This window comes from Mustela nivalis (genome assembly GCF_964662115.1).
Source record: "Mustela nivalis genome assembly, chromosome: 5".
In the NCBI taxonomy this organism is placed as follows: Eukaryota; Metazoa; Chordata; class Mammalia; order Carnivora; family Mustelidae; genus Mustela; species Mustela nivalis.
In genome coordinates, this window is record NC_139024.1 from 31,861,863 (window position 1) to 31,882,445 (window position 20,583).

A 20,583-nucleotide genomic window follows, 5' to 3' on the forward strand; every position below is an offset into this window, starting at 1 on the left:
ACACTGGGAACCCTGCCAAACTGCATTGGCGCTGGGGGCTTACTCTCTGGGTAGGAGAGACTGGAGAACAACACGGTTTTTGTTCCCACCCCACCCCCAAAAAAAGCCTAGACCCCAGCAGGATCTGGAGACCACAGTTCCCAGTCATCACAGTGAAGCTGCGACCTCAGTGAGACCAGGGTCCACAAGTCCCCTTTGGGGACAGTGGCACTAGGGCATAGAAAATAAGCTGTGGGATTTTTGTGTGTGTCTCTTGTTTCTGTTTTTGTTTTCATTTTTATCTTTTTTGCTTTTCTCACTTTTTCTGTTCTTCTTCATCTTCTATTATTATTATTTTCTTTCCCCAGAAAGCCATGATCTGAAAGAGCAGCTAGTATATAAAAGAGTTGGTGCTAGAAGTCCACCAAACAGTGGGAGGAGCTGCTAGGATGCTCTCAGAGTGGGTGGGGCTGATGGACATGGTCTGCACTCCCCCTCCACCTTGAAGGCACAGACCACTGCACAGTCTGGGCACCCTAACGAGCCTGGTGCTTCAGTGATCCCTGGGCCCTTAGCCCACACCAGCCCCAGCTGTCCCACCAAGGCAGTCACAAAGTGGTGCACACCAGGACACACCTGTTGGTTCTCACTACAGCTCCAGCCTTCACACCAAGGTGACCCAGGTGCAAATCACCCCAAAACAATCTAGGCCCACACTGCTTTGGCTTCAGATGACTTGCTAGGATACCCCCAGTGCAGAGTGCTTCAGACCATCTTGGCTGACGTCTGCTTCAGATCCAGACAGTCTGCCAGGGTGCCTCCTGGATGGAGCACCCCAGGTACCCTAGGCCCATGCCTGCATTGATTTCAGCCCAGGGCCACCTGGGTGGAGCACCCCAGAACACTGCCACCCTTGCCAGTGTCAGCTCCAGCGACCCAGCCAGGGCACCTGCTCCATGGAACACCATGGGACAACCCAACTTGCACCCAGTTCAGTTTCAGCCATCCTGCCAGGGCATGTTTTTTGTGAAGAGCCCAGTGACCACATTTTAGCTTTAGTTGTCCTGCCAAGATGCTCCCTGTGTGGGGTGCCACGGAACCTCCCAGCCTGTTCTCCATCTCAACTACAGCCGCCATTCAGGGCACCCTCTGTGGGGAGACTCCAGGAACACTCCTAGTTGTATCCATTTCTGCTTCAGCTGTCCTTCCAAGATGCCTTCTGTGTGTGCAGCCCTGTATCTCCCTGGCTTGCACCCACGTTGGTTTCAGCTATCCTGCTAGGGTATCTTCTGTGTAGAGAGCTCAGGGACCTCCTGGCCTGCAATTGCATCAGTTCCAGCCACTCAGCCAGGGCACCCCCTACACAGAGCACACTGGGACACCCTGGCTCGCACCCATTTCAGCGTGAGCTGTCCTGCTAGGGTGCCCTCAGCACATAGAACCCTGGGGCACCCTGGCCTGCATCCACTTCAGTTTTAGCTATCCCGACAGGGCACTCACTATGTAGAAAGGACCCCCACTCCCTCCAGCCCATACCAGCCATAGCTCCAGCCAACCAGCAAAAATCATCAAGCATACACTCTATATAGGGAATGACCAACACAAGCCCATTCCTTCAAATTTAGGAGAAGTAGCTATTCAGTCTAATCCATAGAAACAAACACAGAAAGTCAAGCAAAATGGGGAGACAGAGACATATGCTCCAAAGAAAGAATAAGGAAACAAAACAAAACAAAACAAAACAAAACCCAGAAAAAGAATTAAACGAAACAGGAATAAATAATATGCCTGTAAAAGAATGTAAAGTAATGATCATAAAGATAACCAGGCTGGAAAGAAGAGTGGAAGAACCCAGTGAGACCATCAATAAAGAGATACAGAATATAAAAAAGAATAGTCAGGGTTGAAGACTACAATCACTGAAGTAAAAATCATACTAGAGGGAATCAACAGATTAGCAGACGCAGAAGAATTTATCAGAGATCTGGAAGACAGGTTAATGGAAAGCACCCAAAATGGACATTGAAAAGAGGAAATAATTTTTTTAAATGGGGGTAGATTAAGTGATCTCTTGGACAACATCAAGCACACAAACATTTGCTGTATAGAGGTCCCAGAAGAGAGAAAAAGGGGTAAGAAAAAAAAGCTTACCTGAAGAAATAATAGCTGAAAATTTCCAAAGCCTAGAGAAGGAAGTAGACATCCACATCAAAGAACATTCTAAATGAGCTGAACCCAAGGAGGTCCACACTACAACACATAATAATTAAAATGTCAAAGGTTAATAAAGAGATCATCTTAAAAGCAAAAGAAAGACAAAAAGTTGCCTACCAGGGAAAACCTATAAGACTATGAGCTGATTACTCAGCAGAAACTTTGCAGGCCAGAAGAGATTGGCATGATACCTTCAAAGTGCTGCAAGGAAAACACCTATAACCAAAAATACGCTACTCAGAAAGGCTGTCATTCAGATTTAAGGGAGAGAGAGATTTTCCCAGACAAAAAATAAAGGAGTTTATCAACACTAAACCAGACTTACAAGAAATGTTAAAGGGACTTATTTAGGGGCAAAGAAATGGCCATAATTAGAGATTAGAAAATTATGAATAAAAAGATGTAAGGTAGCACAACATATTCATAAAACATGAAGAGGGGATAAAAGGGTACTTTTTTCTTTTTGTGTTTTGTTCTTAGAATGTGTTTGAACTTAAAGATCATGAAATTAATATAGATTGCTATACACTTAGGATGGTATTTATGAACCTCATGGTAACCACAAACCCAAACCTATAATAGATATACATAAAGAGAGAAAACAAACAAACAAACAAAAAATGTAACACTATAGAAACGCATCAATCATAAGGAAAGAGAGCAAAAGAAGAAAGGAATAGAGGAGAACTACAAAAGCAACCAGAAAATAGATAATAAAATGGCAAGAAGTACATGCCTATCAATAATTACTTTAAATGTAATTGGCCAAAATGCACCAATCAAAAGACATGGGGTGGCAGAATGGATTTGAAAACAAACAAACAAAAATCCCACCTCATGTTTATCCTGACTAGTAGAGACTCACTCACCTCAGACCTGAAAAGGAACACACGGAAAGTGATGGGATGGAGAAACATTCACCATGCAAATGGAAGTGGGGAAAAAAGGGGGGGGGGGGTTGGTAGTACTTATATCAGACAAAATGTACTTTAAAACAATAACTATAATAAGAGACAGAGAAGGGCACCCCATAATAAGAAAGGGATAAATCCAACAAGAAAATGTAACACTCGTAAATATCTATGCTCTCAATACTGGAGCACCTAAATACATAGAACAAGCATTAGTGGATGTAAAGAGAGAAATTGATGGTAATAGAGCAGTAGTAGTGGACCTTAACATTCTGCTTACATCAATGATAGATCATCAAGGCAGAAAGTCAGCAAGGAAATAATGTCTTTGAATGACACATTGGACTAGCTGGACATAACAGATGTATAGAGAACATTTCTTCTGAAAACAACAGAATGTATTTTTTTTTTATTGCACATGGAACATTCTCCAGAATTGATCACATATTAGGCCACAAAACAAGCCTCAATAAATTTGAGAAGATTAAAGTCATACCATGCATGTTTTCCATCTTTTCCAATCACAACAGTATGAAACTAGAAATAAATCACAAGAAAGAAAAGTTAGAAGTAAGTCACAAGAAAAAAGACTAAAAAAGATGTAAACACCTGAAGACTAAACAGCATGATACTAAACAACCAATGAATGGGTCAATGAAGCAATCAAAGAAATTTTTTAAAAAATGGAGAAAAATGAAAACAAAAACCTATGGTCCAAAATCTTTGGGACATAGCAAAAGCAGTTCAAAGGGAAATTATAGTGATACAGGCCTGCCTCAAGAAACAAATCTCAAATAATATGACCTTACACCTAAAGGAACTAGAAAAAGAAAAACAAACAAAATCCAAGGTTAATAGAAGGATCAGAGCAGAAATAAGTGATATAGAGACCAAAAAAAAAAAAATGTTTAGAAAAAATCAATGAAACCAAGAACTGATTCCTTGAAAAGATAAATCAATGAACCCATAGCCAGACTCACCAAAAATAAAAGAGAAAGAACTCAAAATCAGAAATAAGAGCGGAGAAGTAATAACTGACACACCAGAAATACAAATAGAATACTGTGAAAACTTACATGGCCAACAAACTGGACATCCTAGAAGAAATGGCTAAAAAATCATCTGATTATCTCAATAGATGCAGAAAAAGCATTGGATAAAATTCAACATCTGTTCATGATAAGAACTCAACAAAGTGAAATAAACTTCATCATAATAATAATAAAGTGGGAAACATACCTCAATGTAATAATGGCCCACTTTATATACCCTACACAAAAATAAACCCAAACGGATGACAGAGCTAAATGTGAAACCTGAAATCACAAAAATCCTAGAAGAAACCATAGGCAGTAATTTCTCTAACATCAGCTGTAGCAAAATTTTTCTCGATATGTCTCCTAAGGCAAGGGAAACAAGGGAAACAAAAACAAAAATAAACTGTTGGAACTACATCAAAGTAAAAAGCTTTTGCACAGCAAAATAAACCAAAGGAACCTACTGAATGGGAGAAGTTATTTGCAAATGATTTATCCTGTAAGGAATTACTATCTAAAATATATAAAGAACTTCGCAATGCCAAAGAAGCAATACAATTAAAAAATAGGTAGAGGACCTGAATTGACATTTTTCCAAAGAAGACATGCAGATAGCAAATAGACATATGAAAGGTATTCAACAACACTAATCATCAGGGAAATGTACATCAAAACCACAATGGGATACCACCTTACACTTACTAGGATGGCTAAAATCAAAAACACAAGAAATAAATGCTAGTGAGGATGTGGAGATATAGGAACCCTCATGCACTGTTGGTGGGAATGTAAATGGGTACAACCACTGTGGAAAACAGTATGGAAGTGCCTCAAAAAATTACAAATAAAATTACTGTATGTTCCAGCAATTCCACTACTTAGTGTTTACTCAGAACAAAACCACAGATTCAAGACGATATATGCACCCCCATATTTATGTAGCATTATGTATTGTAGCCAAGATATGGAAGCAACCTAAATGTCTATAAATAAAAAATGGATGAACCAAATGTGGTATGGAGATAAACCACGGAATATTACACAGCCATGAAAAGGATGCAGTTGTGCCATTTATGAAACATGGAGGGTATTATGCTAAGTGACATGTCACACTGAGAAAGATAAGTAACATTATTTCACTCATAAGTGGAATCTTAAAACAACAACAGGAAACGAATAAACAAACAAAAAGCCGAATCAGACCTATAGAGAACAGACTGATGGTTGTCAGAGGAAAGGGTGGTGGAGGGATGGGCAAAATGGGTGAAAGGGAGTAGAGATACAGGCTTCCAGTTACGGAATAAGTGCATCATGGGACTAAAAGGCACAGCATAGGGAATATAGTCGATGATAAATGGTAGCTACACTTGTGGTGAACATAGCATAATGTATAAACTTGTTGACTCACTACCTGGAACACTTGGAGTTAATGTAACATTAATGTAACATTGTAGGTCAACTGTACTCAGAAAAGAAGAGCAAGGAAGTATCATTATCAGGCCAAAACAAATTATAGCTGAAAGAGGGCCATACATGTAAATGTATTTGAACATCTTATTTCAAATACGAAGGACACAGTAAAAGTATGGATAATAATTAATAATTATGTTAACAACAATGCACTGTGTGGTTTATGCTGTTGTGAGCATATGTTAACTGATTTAACCCTCACAACAACTGCATGAGGTATTTTATAGCCATAGAAGTGGAAACAGGTTGAAACAAGTTATGTGATTTGCCCAGGATCTCCAGGATATGGCTAGTAAGGACATATGAATTTGAATCAAAGTTTATGCTCCTAAACCACTATGCTATATTTTCATTTTTATTGTTTTATGGTTTCCTTTTATTTTTAAGTGTTTGAATCCACTAAAACACACACACACACACACACACACACACACACACAAAACAAAACCAGCTTCTTAGTTAAACCCCAAGCTGATAGTGATTCTGTCATTTTGTAACTGGCACATATGAACGTTAAGTGGCATACCTTCTTCATACCAGAAATGCTTACTGGTCAGTACAAAGCTGAGTAAGATGTAGTTCCTACCTTCAGAGAGTTTATAACCTGGCCAAAAATTAAAACAATATATAAATAACTTAAATGCATGCCAGAAACAAGGCCATTTGGAGGTTCAAAGAAAGCAGAGTACATATGATTAGAGAAATAAGAAAAAGTTTAATTAAAAAGGTTAATAGGTATTTGAAAGGTATCCTTGAAAAGTGAATAGGAAATCGGGGGGGCATTTTAAGCAGAATGAATAGCATGAAACAAAAGCATTGGAGTTAAAAATACAGAGTATCTTCAGAGAATAGTCAAATCTAATTTGACTTAGAACGTTAGTATAATGGAGGCTTTCACGGAGAGTTTTGAACACCAGGATGAGGAATCTGCAAAGAATTAAACAAGGAAGAGCTATTATCAGGTTTTAATTCAGGGCATGAGTGATATATTTAGAGCTTTTGGGGATATTAATCTAGAAACAAGTGGTAGGTGAATTGGAGAGGGAGGAGATCAGAATCAGGGAGATTAGCTGCGGTAATCCATCTAATAAGGGTCTAACCTGGGCTGATGGAATTGGGAAATTAAACACCAGCCTTCATTCTCTCATTTATTATACACTTATTGAGCATATACCGTGTCAGGCACTGTTGCCAACACTGGAGATGGGTCAGCGAACAAGAGAGATGCGGCCCCAGCCCTGAAGGAGCGAGCTGAGAACATAGCTGTGTCGTAAGTAGATAAGGAAAGAAAAGTGCACAGCGTCCGTGGCACAAGACAGGACACCCTAGCCTGCATCAATTTTCAGTCTCCCGACTGCCTTCCCTGACATTCTCTTATTAGGCTTTTTGGGTCTTCTGATTTATCAGGAGACTCAGATTCTAATGACCAAGTAGAACATGGGTGGGTGAAAAACACCATGTAGCCGGGGGTCTCAGTGGAGCTTCTCTGAGCTTGTGCAACAGAAACGGCTCAAGCTAACATACATGTAAAGGAAAGGAAATGATTATGAAAATAGAGGCATCTCTCTGCGATCCATAGGTAGGAGCTAGCTGTGGCCAAACCTTGGGAAAGACTGGAAAACCACCAAAAGGCAAGAAAGCTGGGTTTTTTTTCCTTTTTCTTTCTTTTCCTGTCCTTCATGCCCAGGCACTGGCCCCCTCCCTGCTCTGCCCCTGTACACTCACAGACCCTTTTGTGTCTGCTTCTCCCTTTGGCTTTGCCTTGTTCTTTCCTTGTCACACTGGCCATCTCTATCTTGGTACACATGGCTAAATATAACACCCCCAACCAGTTTTTCTTGTCTTTTGTTGAAGAGATCTATGGACACGGAAGGCTTTACTGAATTCCCATTCTGAATTCCCAGGAGAATCCGGGGGCCAGCCACAGTCAAGAGAGCTGTATAGTTACCACTTCTAGAGCCCATGGCAGGGAAGGGAGTCAAAGGATTTCTTAAAGGGAAAAAGGCATAGATGAACTATGAGATAGGATTGTGATTTTTTTTTTCTCTCCCTAGAAAACCTGTAGTTAAAGCAAGGTTGTTGTCGTTTTGTTTTTTTATAACAGATATCCTAAAGCCTAATGGTATTTGGTATTTACCGAGTATCTGCTAGGTAGCAGGTGTTTTCATAATGTATGTAATTGAGCTGCTCCTCAAACGTCCCATAGTGTCTTCACATTTACCATGGGCTACACGGTACCCAGCATCCATCATCTGACTTCTGGTAATGCCATTTTATACCCACCGCTTACTGTCAAATTTACCAGATTGTACTGTAGTTACTTGCTTTCAGATTTGGTAAGTGAGTTCCTTATGGCAGACACGTGTCTTACTTATCTGTGCATCACCAGCGCCTGACACAGAAGTTCCTGCAAGGGTGCTTGCTCGGTAACCACACTGCGTGGACTGTGAGGGAAAATCACTGTAAGCTTGGCCCGCAGGTTGAGGGAAAGTTGGGTGACAGAAAGAGAAAGGTCTGGAGGGGTAGGAGGTAGACAGGAAGATAACTGAATAGAGTATTGACAAAATTCAGATCCTAGATGCCAAGTGGGCTAGGAGAATTCAGTTCATGTTTTTTTTTTTACAGGTTTATTGAAGCGTGTCTTTTGTTTAAAGAAATGCTGTTCATTTTTAAAAGGCAATTTAAGTGCATTTTAAACAATAAATAGTAAAGGTGCTCTTTATCACGACACTATCGAAATATGATATTTATGGTGTTTTATTTTGTCTTAACAGGAACAAGAATGGTAAGTCCAGCATCCTTAAGAAAACTTCTGGAGTCTTGTAAAGATCTTTCCTTGCTTGATGTGTCCTTCTGTTCACAGATTGATAATAGAGCTGTGCTAGAACTCAACGTGAGCTTTCCAAAAGTGTTCATAAAAAAGAGCTTTACACAGTGACTTAATATGTGTTCTATAATAAAATCAATGTGCTTTTGTAGGGTTTTATTTTACGGTTGGTTCTGTTTAGTTTATGTAATGGTGGGAATGTCTTAATGTTCCATGAAGGCATTTGTAGATTTTGAAGAAAAATATGAAATTGTCCATTAAATCACGTAAAAATGTAAACGAATGTTTTCATAAAATATTGCAAGCACTTTTGTTGAAGAGTATGTGAGTGGCTCACATTATTTTTATCTTATGTTAATCAGTAATATTATTCTTTATTAAGTAATTACATGTGTAATAAAAGAGTAATATGGAAACCTTTTAACTTATTTTTAAAGGAATGTGTTGATCCAGAAAGTATCATGATATTTAAAAATAAAATTAATTTTTCACACCTCCATGTAAGGATGTCTTCTTAATAAGCCTTATGACCTGACCAGTGTTTTGTTTAGGTATATACAGAATTTCCAGAATTAGTTGGGGAAAGGTGATACATTAACTCTTTGACTTGAAAATTTTAGTTTTTCCATTTTCCTTCTGACATATATACCTGTTTTACTAGGTAAAATGTGACACATCTTAGCAGATTCTACTTTTTATACTGGATCATACCAGTATAAAAATATGAGCATAATCAAGAACAGAGGTAAACTGCTAAAGAAAACAGAGGTAAACTACTAAAGAAAAAACTTCCTAGTTATTAAGCAGATGCCTTAAAAATTTGCCAGGAGGAAAGGTTTAAGACTTCTGAAATATATATGTGGATTTCATTTTATATATATATTTTTATACACATTTATATATATATATATCTCATTTATATATAGACTACTATATATGTTTTATATATAAAAATAAATATTATATATATTTACATATTTTCCACCCCCATGGCCTAGCACCTTAAATAATTAGGAATCTGTTACAGTGGAGGAAAAACAAACAACATTGTTTTGTTAAATAGTGAATTGATTTAGTTCTGCTGCTAAAAAAGTAAACAGAAAATGTTCTGTGGTGTGAAAAGACAAGGTTTTTTCTGTTTGTTTGTTTTTTCTTTTTATTCATTTATTTTTATTTATTTGACAGACAGATCACAAGTAGGCAGAGAGGCAGGCAGAGAGAGAGGAGGAAGCAGGCTCCCTGCTGAGCAGAGAGACCGATGCAATGCGGGGCTCCATCCCAGGACTCTGGGATCATGACCTGAGCCAAAGGCAGAGGCTTTAACCCACTGAGCCACCCAGGCGCCCCGACAAGGCTGTTTTAACTAGCAAACTAAGTATATGGTATAACAATATTTATTTTCCCACATAGAGCAAAATTTATTTTCCCACATAGAGTTAAATTTCAACTTCTGCACATCCTAGAGTAATCCTATAGAGCTATGCTGTCCGGTAGGACAGCAGCCACTAGCCATGTGTAGCTATATTATTTAATTGTAGTTAACTGAAATGTAATAAAAAATTCCATACTTCAGGGGCACCTGGGTGGCTCAGTCATTAAGCATCTGCCTTCAGCTTAGGTCATGATCCCAGGGTCCTGGGATTGAGCCCCACATCGGCTCCCTGCTCATCGGGAAGCCTGCTTCTCCCTCTCCCACTCCCCTGCTTATATTCCCTCTCTCGTTGTCTCTCTCTCTCTCTCTCCCCCTCTCTGTCAAATAAGTAAAATCTTAAAAAAAAAAAAAAATTCCATACTTCAGTTGCATTAGCCACATCTCCAATGTTCATTAGTCACCTGGGCTATCATATTGGATAGCATTATTCTAGAATTTCTTGTAGTCATTTAAGAAAAAGCACATTCAGCTAAAAAATAAGCGTGATTAATATATGTCTCTAGGCAATTTTTGAGGGTATTCTCAACAATATAGACATGAAAGCATTGCCCCCCCAAAGTAGTTAAGCGAGTGAATTTATACATATGACAAATATTAGGCATTCAATAAATATTTGTTGAATGAATAAGAATGTATTATTGAGTTAGACCATATAATATGTCAAACTTTAAACACGTAAAGGTTATAAATTAGTACTAGTACTAGTACTGTGCTTATTCTTTCATAGAATATAAAGAAGGTAATATTGTGACTTTTGAAATATTAAAATAGTAACAGAGTGTCCTCCATGTAAGAAACTTCTGTATGAAGGTTGCTGCCATGGCTATGACCCATTCTATCTTCTATTTCATGGCGGAAGCAAGGGGTGTTGGGACAGGTCTGGGGGTTGACCTACATTGTTACCTTCATGCACTTGGATTTTCTTTTCACTCACAAATGTATGTAAACATTTTAAGTGTTTTATCCAGTGGAACTTTTAGGAGGATGAGACTTATAAATTGACTACCAACTGGATGAAGTCGTACTTTTATCTTAAATTAGCAACTGGCATGAAGTTAGTGCTTACTTTGTGCCAGGCACACTCTGTGTGCTCTGCATTTCCTAAGTCACTGCATCTTCAAGGCAATGCTGTAAGATAGATACCATTACTTATTCCCACTTACAGTTGAGGAAACTGAGGCAAAGAAAGATGGAAGAACTTACACATGTCCACATTGTTGTTAGTGGCAGAGCCATAATACATGCCTTGGACATCTGGATTTAGGACCAGTGATTTCAGCCCGTGTTTTACATGTCCAGAGTGGCTTCTGACTCTAGAGCACTGGTCAACACACATTTTCTGTAACAGACTATGAGGCAAAATTAAGATTATTTTATGGGTATTATATGGTGATAGGAAAAAAAATTCCACAAATTTTGATTGACAGAATTCAAAACATAGTAATCATTTGCGACAACATGGATGGAACTAGAGTGTATCATGCTTAGCGAAATAAGTCAAGCAGAGAAAGACAACTATCATATGATCTCCCTGATATGAGGAAGTGGTGATGCAACATGGGGGCTTAAGTGGGTACGAGAAGAATCAATGAAACAAGATGGGATTGGGAGGGAGACAAACCATAAGTGACTCTTAATCTCACAAAACAAACTGAGGGTTGCTGGGGGGAGGGGGTTTGGGAGAAGGGGGTGGGATTATGGACATTGGGGAGGGTATGTGCTTGGGTGAGTGCTGTGAAGTGTGTAAACCTGGTGATTCACAGACCTGTACCCCTGGGGATAAAAATATATGTTTATAAAAAATAAAAAATTAATTAAAAAAAAAAACATAGTAATCGAGAACAATTTTTGTGATACGGTTTTCTACCAAGAAGAACGAAATACTCTTGAGGAGGATAATATTTCACTTAGTTGGGATTCAAAGTTATTATTTCCTGTCCTCAAAATTGATTGTAAGTATTCATCTGTTAATGTTGATCTCTAGTATGATTTTACATATTTTGTCTTGGAAAATATCTTTTCATACAGATAAGTATTGCCAAGTACATATGTTAATCCATGAGAATATTTTCACTGAGCATATTTATCGCTTGGAAGGCACTGATAGAATTCTATTAGATTCTTTCTTCTTTTGGTATCTTCCTTTTAGCATGCTATTACCTTGCAGATTAATCACTTCCAGTTGAAGGTTGGGTGGAGCTCCTCAATTGCACATTTGAATAGATTTGAAAAATGTAAATTTCCTTTACATTTGCATCAGGGTCCCAAAAAACCACTGCTGGACTTATGGTTAAAGCTCAGAAAATGCATGCTGCAGATTTGCGTGAGAATGGAGATGCGGCTTCTTGTCTTACCTTCTGATAGCACAGGAAATATATAAAGCTGCTTGGTGTTACTTTGTGATTCAAATTACATTAGTTGTCACCAAAATTACTTTAGTATGTGTTTCGCATATGAGCAATGTTCTGCTGGTTCTGTTTCCTGAGCTTCTGATTCAGTAGAATGCACATTTTAATGAGCAGTCAGTTGACCCTGCTGGTCTGAGGGCCACCCTTTGAAAAGCACTACTCCAGAATGCTCTTTGAGTCTGGAGAAACCTTTTCCTGAATTCCACATTCAGTGGGAATAACTTTTCCCAATGTTTTGCAGTATTTCAGTTCTGGGTCAAAATTCATTACAAAACAGGATCAAGTCTGCAACAAAGGCTATATTCCAAAGCCAATCCGTGTTTTGTAATCATGATTGAAGGTATTTCTTCAGGTCCAGAAAAATTAAAATAACTGTTCTGAACTCAAAAACTCACGATAAAACTACCACTGTTAAGCCAACAGGCTGCAGTGTAGTAGGACAGTTCGGGATATCAAGCTTCTAAAGCCGACAGACGATTCCTGAGGCTGGTTCCGTGGCCTTCACTGCCCAGGGCAGGGTCATTAGCACAAGGTCAGGTCACATGTATTCCACAAATAGCTGCCATAAATAATACAGTAAATAACCATTGTTATTTGTATGAGTTTTCAACACTTTGCATGTTCACAAGTTTTATAAATTTGACCGACTCAGCCTTTTTCTTGCTCCCCACATATTTTGACCATCAAATGTGACACATCTTAGCAGATTCTACTTCAGGTTGCCCTGAAGTCCTTTTTCTTAACTTCTGAGAAAATACTCTTGTCTGTAGTTTCTTTCCTGTAGTTGCTCCACACAGATTATTTGTAGAAACTCACTCTCCAGTCACTTCAGCCTTAGCACTGACGTAGCCAATAAACAACAAGAATGAGGCGGTAGCAGTAACATCTGTTGACTCAGCAAGAGCCAGGGAAAACGACTCAGAATCATGTGCTTTGTTTTTTTTATTGACTATTGATGTTACTCCCAATGTCCTCAATTCTTCCAGCCACTGTTCTTGCCAAAAGCCTAATTAAATAATCGAAGCAAGTTTACTTTGGACACTTTTCTGTAGCTGATGAATCAAAAAACAATTTAATTAACTCACCATTGGTAACAGGCTTTCCTTGTAGGGCTAATGAATGAACCACTCGGATGCTTACCTTGGCTGCAGCTTTATTTTCATTTTTCTTTTATTTTTAGAAAGACGTTCTGTAATGAGTAATGAGATTACTTGTTTCCAATTTCATTTTTCTGGCCACTGTGATGAGTACTTTATCTGATAATTCCATTGTATGTATAGTGTTCTTCCAGAACAGCTACAGTGTCATTGCTCAGTAAACACAATGCTTTGCCATCTACTGTGGTAACAGAATTATCCATACTGCACTGTGCCTAAAACACAGGAAACTCGGAGTCCACATTTTTTTTTTCTTTTTCTTTTTGTTCTGGCATTATGGGTGTCCACTGGTAATAAGACATGGTGGTGTGGCAATATATGTGGCATTCAGAATGTGGAGAGTTAATGACTACATTTGTACTGTGTAAGCTGAGAGATCCGTGGGTCTCTGCCTGAGCCACTCACCCCTTTCGAGGGGGTGTGGAAGCAACCATAGACAGCATATAAATGAATGTGACTGCATTCCAGTAAAACTCTATTTGCTTATGGACACTGGAAGTTCAATTTCATGTAATTTTCATGTGTCAAAAATACTCTTCTTCCTTTGATTTATTTTATTCTTATTTATTTATTTTTTTACCATTAAAAAATGTTAAAGCCCTTTTCAAGTGGCTGTCTGAATTTGGCTGGTGGACCAAATCTTTGACCTTCCTAATTTTATACACCACTCTCAAATCTGTTCTCAGCATTTATCTTTCTCACTTTACCATTTTAAAGGCCGAATACTATTCCATATTATATGTGTGTTATATATGTTATGATATATATAAATCATGTCACATATATCAATATACACATACACACATGTGTACAAACATACACATCCCACATAGTCTTTATCCATTTGTCTGTTGACATTTAGGTTGTTTCCATACGTTGGCTATTGTGAATAATATGTAAATGATTGTGGAAGTGCAGATACCTCTTTGAGATCTTGATTTCATTTTCTTGGGATATATACCAAGAAGTGGGATTGCTGAATCATATGGTAGTTCTATTTTTAATATTTTTAGAAACCTCCATACTGTTTTTCATAATGGCTATACCAATTTACATTCCCACCAGCAGTGTATAAGGGTTCTCTTAACAAGACAAAATATGTAGACTTATCTATTAAAATCTGAAGCCAAATGACCCATCGTTATTAATATTGTCAACTGACTTAAGTTTTTTAATATTTATTAGCATTTGGGTAAGATAAATTATCTTCCCAGTGGCTAGGAGTAGATTAAAATACTTTCCTAACTCTATGAACATAAGTAAAAAACCTCTTAATTTAAATTTCTCTGAAGTAAGACCCAAAAAACACACAAAATGCAGAAAAACATTTAGATAACATTCCTCCTTTCTTGTTGGGTGATTAATTTGGAGCCAATATGTAAAGAAGAGAAAGTGATTTTTTTTTTTTAAAGAAGTGTTTTTATTTTTGGTGTTTCCCAGGAACTAACTAAAGATTGGAAACTCATATTTATAAGTATAGTAATAATAACAAAGAGATATAAAACCAAATAAAAATTTCATTTGTTTACCATGTATATTAATAATGAGTGTTTGACTTTTCATGTTTTACTTTACAGTATTAAAGGACACCTATTTCTGACTAGTAATTTTCATTTTCAAAGCCATTTATCACACATTTTTCAGTGTTATATCTAGTTTTCTCCTCTCTTAACACATTTAATACTAAATTAATATTTCAGAAGAACTTTTCTTTTCAGCCATTCTGAAAATTTTGTCAGTGACCCTTAACAGAATGTTAGCTATTGCTAAAGAACTATTTTAGCAACTGTCATATTATCCTTCCAGCCTAGTTCTCTAGCAGTACATTAATGTCAATAAGCAAATGAGATGATGATTGACAGCAATAGCTACAAGTCAAAAGGGAAAAGATAAATTACTTTAATCAGCGATCATGATTTATTATATATATATTATAAATGTGAATAGAGGCCAAGATTTTTCCTTTGGCACAGCAGAAAGTGTATTTAAGATTTTTGCCTATAAGTCTGAATTTTGGGCTCAAAGTTTTGTACATAGGAATGCTATTAATGGTTTATTACATTTTGAAGGGAAAAGATAATTACGTTGAAATTGACATTTTCAAAGGAAGGAAGATTTTTATCAGTGTATTTGGTGAAGTAAATTGGTGCAGTGTTAGGTATAAAATTTTTAAGGAAAAACTTAAAAGCAAAGCAGTCATATGATCAGATAAATTGAGTAGATTACACCAAAGATAAAACAGCTCTTTCTGTTACAAATGTTACAAACGAGAATCTGCACAGACAACTAACTGAGATGTTTTAAATTTTATTTGTATAAAAATGCTGTTCAATGTCTAATGATTTTTATTGTTTGTATTATTCTGTACTTCCGAATAATAAGATAAGCTTGAGTATCTCATTAGCTCACTTTCAAAACTGATCATTTCAGGACACTGCTGAATATAATGGAAGGTTTGGGTAAATAGGTTTGTGTCACAGCTTCTATGAAATGAGACGAGGATAAGCCTGGTAGATGAACCATCATCTATGTGCTAAACACTCACAATCCATCCTCATGTTATGAAATGACATTAGCTCATTTTAAACTCTAAAATTACACGAGTCTGCAATTAACCTGCAGACTGCGTTCACACTGTTATTTACTTCTCTCTCCTTTCTCCGTAATTCCCCCAAATAAGATTTATTTACTTAAAGTTTGTTTGGTTTGTTACTTAAACCAGAGTTTGACACAGTGTTTTCCTGCTGTTACCTATAAGGTATCCTGTACTGTGGCATTTGGTTTTTGTAGAAGCCAATCCCTTCCTTACTAATTAGTTCCCAGGTTCTACAGATCTTGTGGCACCAAACTATTTTTGGTGAGCTAGAATGGAAAGAATCGCACAAGATGAGACAGTCATCAATCCACTTAGTCGACCATATATATGGACCACAAATATAGGTAGAAATCTCTGTACTAGTCACATGTTAGTGTGGGGGGAATTTTCCAGAATGCATATAAATAATCACAGAGCAATTTTCACAAGAGGTTATGTGCCCCCCCCAAAAAAAAAATCTATGGTGAAATAAGCATGGGATACCATGAATTCAGCACAGCTAGGCAGATTTCTTTACTGCCGAACTTCAGAACCTTTTTATATCTAATGGATGCTGTGAAGGTGAGATGAGGTAAGGGTTGTGCTGTTTTCCAATTTTCTGTGGCATATTCATCAACATTTCTTGGAAACTATAGTTTCTTAGGGCACTGTTTAGAAAGTGCTACTAAGCAGTATTATATGATGTCTTATAAAAAGTCTTTACCACAGGGGCACTGGGTTCAGCACTGCACCCTTGATTTCAGCTCAGGTCACGATCTCATGGTTGTGGGATTGAGTCCAGCATGAGGCTCCTTGCTCAGCAGGGAGTCTGCTTGAGATTCTCTCTCCCTCTGCCTCTCCCCCCACTTACATGCTTTCTCTTTCAAAATAAATAAAATCTTTAAAAAAAATTCACTACAGTAGCTTTTAATATACTTCCTCAAGATCATGCATTATAATTTATTTCTAATAAAAATATTTTAAATGTATTATTTAAGAGAAAGATTAGGAAGTTGACTAACCACTTTGGTGATGTGATTTAAAAAAATATTTCTGAGCACAATTACTTTTTATTTTGGCCCAAAATTCCTAAGTCAAATTTTCTTCCTATATTAGATTTTTAGAAATGTATTTACTTCTGGCACTTAAAATTTTGTGAATATGAATGATATAGTCTAGTCAGTAGGAATGGCTAAAGGAACTGCTGTACCATCTGAAAATTTTTATTATTTGTATGTAGGATTTCACTGTTATGCTGCTTTATGTAACATTTATATGTCGTGCTAGTCAGTAAGCTATTCTACTCATCAACTGTATAGTAATAGAAAAAGAAATTTTAGATTAACTTCCGATCAGTGACTATTTTAAAATGTTGAATATGTAGTATGTTTCAGTAACAACAGTTCAGAACTAGCACCTGTTTAGCTAGTTTGTGAATGAAAGAAGTAAGTAATTTATTACAAGACCATTTCTTCCCAAAGAAGATACTTTTATGTGAACCGTATTGTATGTGTAGTATACAAAAAGTATATACTATATATAAAAACACAAGTATAGGGACATAGTATACATGTATACACACACATATGAATGTATAGTGTAGTTTTATATATACACACACACGCATATAGGGGCATCTGGGTGGCTCAGTCTGTTAAGTGACTGCCTTCAGCTCAAGTCATGACCCAGGAGTCCTGGGATCGAGTCCCATGTCAGGCTCCCTGCTCAGCGGGGAGTCTGCTGCTCCCTCTGCCTCTACCCCTTACCCCTGCTCGTGGTCTCCCTCTCTCTCTCACTCTGTATCTTAAATAAATAAAAATTTAAAAAAACATATATACATTTCAGTCTTTTAAGTAAATATGTGTTTAATTAATTTTGTTAATTTCTTTTTTGGTGGGAAGTTCTGTTTCTGCAGTGTTTTCTATAGGACATTTGTAAACTGCTGCTAAGATTACAACCACAAAAGCTCGAGAATTATTAATACCAACACAGACTCTGGCACACCACTGTTCTTATTTGAGATGTTTTTGCTGACAGATACCCCAAATGGAGAATTGATAGTGTTAAAACCCTGTTTCCTTCGCTTAAGAATTCTAAAAATAATTCCACCCAGTAAAACCTAAAATAAATATTCATAAGTCCTTATAATCAGAAATATTCGTAAAATTGAAAGATCTGAAAAATGTTTCTAGCATATGTTTCCTTAGCATCTGTCAGCAGTGTGTCTGACCATGTGTAGCTACATAAGAAAAGAGAAAAAATATTAGACTACTCGACAACTGTTCTGCTTCCAACTTTCAAAATACCTTCTGATTCCCCTTCTATAGACATTCCTCACCAAAGTCAGGATCTCATGTCCTACTCTCAGTTCGTCACCTTGACAATGGTCTGGAGTCTGAGCAGAGGGGCATTCCAGGAGCATCATTAGGACGGATTCCTCAGCACCCACAGTCCTAAACCTCCGTAATCAGCTGCTGGCTTCAGTTTTAACTCGGTAGCCATAAATCCTCCCTCAGAAATCAATCTAGGCCATCTATTTTTTGATGTTCTGAACATTAAAACACCAAATGTTAAAGAAGGTGACTTTTGAAAACTTTTGACCAAGGTTTAACCCCCAACTCTCTGGGGAGGGAGGGATCCCTGGCTTGTAGGGCTTTCCAATTTTTGTCATGGAAATACTCCCAGTGTGACTGATTTCAGGCTTTCAGTGTGAAGTCACTCAATGCTGGGTTGGGATGAGATGCACACACTGTTCTTTTGAGTTCATGTGAACCGCCCCAGCTCACCGCTGCCAGACGGAGAAGAGGCATCAGAAGCTGTCGCTAGTTTTCCCTCAGAGGTTGCATTATCCGTGGTCAAGAGATCCTTCAAAAACAAGGACATTCTTCCTTGCCACTGACTACATTGTAAGAATAAAGTTAAAACAAACTTTCCGAAACCGTTATCAAATTGTCACTAGTAGGAAAATTAAGAATACCAAGAAGAAAAACTTTGCAAAAACTTACAAGGAGAAGCAAATTATTTTTGCTGATGTAAATCTGACATCAGTCATGTACATTGATAGAGCGTTGTGGGTTTGGGGGATTATAATTTAAAAAAGAAATTCCCCCATATTTCCATGGACTTTGAAAATGATATCCCCAGATAAATTGTGACATTTCCTTTCTGCATGTCAGTGCAATTTTACATTATGAAATTGTCATGGAGATTCATTACACCTATTTTCCAAACACAAATGACCATAACTCAAATATGTACCTATCATATACTGAACTCTAAACTGCATAAGAACATTCTCTCACTAATGTATATGCAGTCACGTTGACAAGCTATGTACACATTTTTTTCACCAAGATTCTTGGAACCTCAGAATTTTTACTTTTGATATCTTTCTGCCTCAGGAACTGGGTTTTTTTTTTGAATTAAGACAGAAATCTTTATTAAAATGTGTCCTTCAGTAATATGTTAGCATACATACAATATACACACATACATCTGTACACTCTTTGACACACCTCACGGATTGCCACCATCAGTTTAACCAATAAATTAAAACTAAAAACAGGAGGGAGAGGGTGGGGGGTAGGACTAAGGGGAAAAATCTCCATGTTTTTTTCTGGTAAGAAATTGCAAATTTCTCAGAATTTCCCTGGGGAAAACCTGTGACCAGAGAATCTTTGAAATAAAATACATAAATTTGGAGGCACTTATGTACTAGCCTTTATCAGGCTACGATGAATAACAACCTGAAAAGTATCATAACATCTATTTCTTATGCAGCACATTAGCTACTGTGGGTTGGTCGCCATAGCTGTCCTCCATGATGTGGTTCAGGTGCAGGTGGGCTCCATCCAGGACCCAGGCTGATAGAAGACCCTACCTGGGATCTGCCCTTCTAGTCAAAGGACATTGATGGAAGAGAACTGGCAGCAACGCGAAATGCCTCTCATAGTGTCCAAATGGATTCAATTTTTATTATAATTTAACTCGTTGTTTTCCCTAGAATTATGGCAGGGCAATCGAATCTTCATTTTTTTTTTTTTCATCTCCCACCCTATTAACAAAGGGATTGGAGGTAAAGTAAGAGAGTACAGTTCTCCTTGTTTTTCCTCTTAATATTCAAACTGATATTCTTCCATTACTCTGAGATTTGCTGGTTTGAACATGATCATATGTAAGAATCATCTGGGAGCTTGTTTAAAATGTAGACTTCCAGTCCCCAAATCCCTGGAGATTCCAAGCCTAGACAGAACCCAGAAAACTACATTTCTAACAAACACCCCAGGTGTCCAAACTGATCTAAGCAGTACAGGTTCTATAAATTATATTGATAATAACAATAATAATAACCCTATATAGTGAGATACCTTATACTATAATGTAAAATTAGTTAATACCATTCTTCCCAGTTAAACATTCCTCATTTGGTGGTTGTATTTCGTCTTCGTGAATTTAACTTTAAAAAAAAAACCCATATTTAGGTATGTGCCATGGCGAGCACTGTGAGTTGTGTAAGACTGATGAATCACAGACCTGTACCCCTGAAACAAGTAATACATTATATGTTAATAAA

General features: G+C 37.4%; 1 protein-coding gene across 1 annotated transcript in view; it reads left to right on the forward strand.

The window, feature by feature from the left end:
• FBXL4 (F-box and leucine rich repeat protein 4) overlaps nucleotides 1–8,937 on the forward strand; it is a 79,394-nt gene extending 70,457 nt beyond the window's left edge. The window contains exon 9 of the mRNA XM_082731670.1: nucleotides 8,386–8,937. Coding sequence (XP_082587796.1) covers nucleotides 8,386–8,549 — 164 coding nt within the window. The 3' untranslated portion in view covers nucleotides 8,550–8,937. The remainder of the gene's footprint in view (nucleotides 1–8,385) is intronic.
• Nucleotides 8,938–20,583: the final 11,646 nt, after the last annotated feature.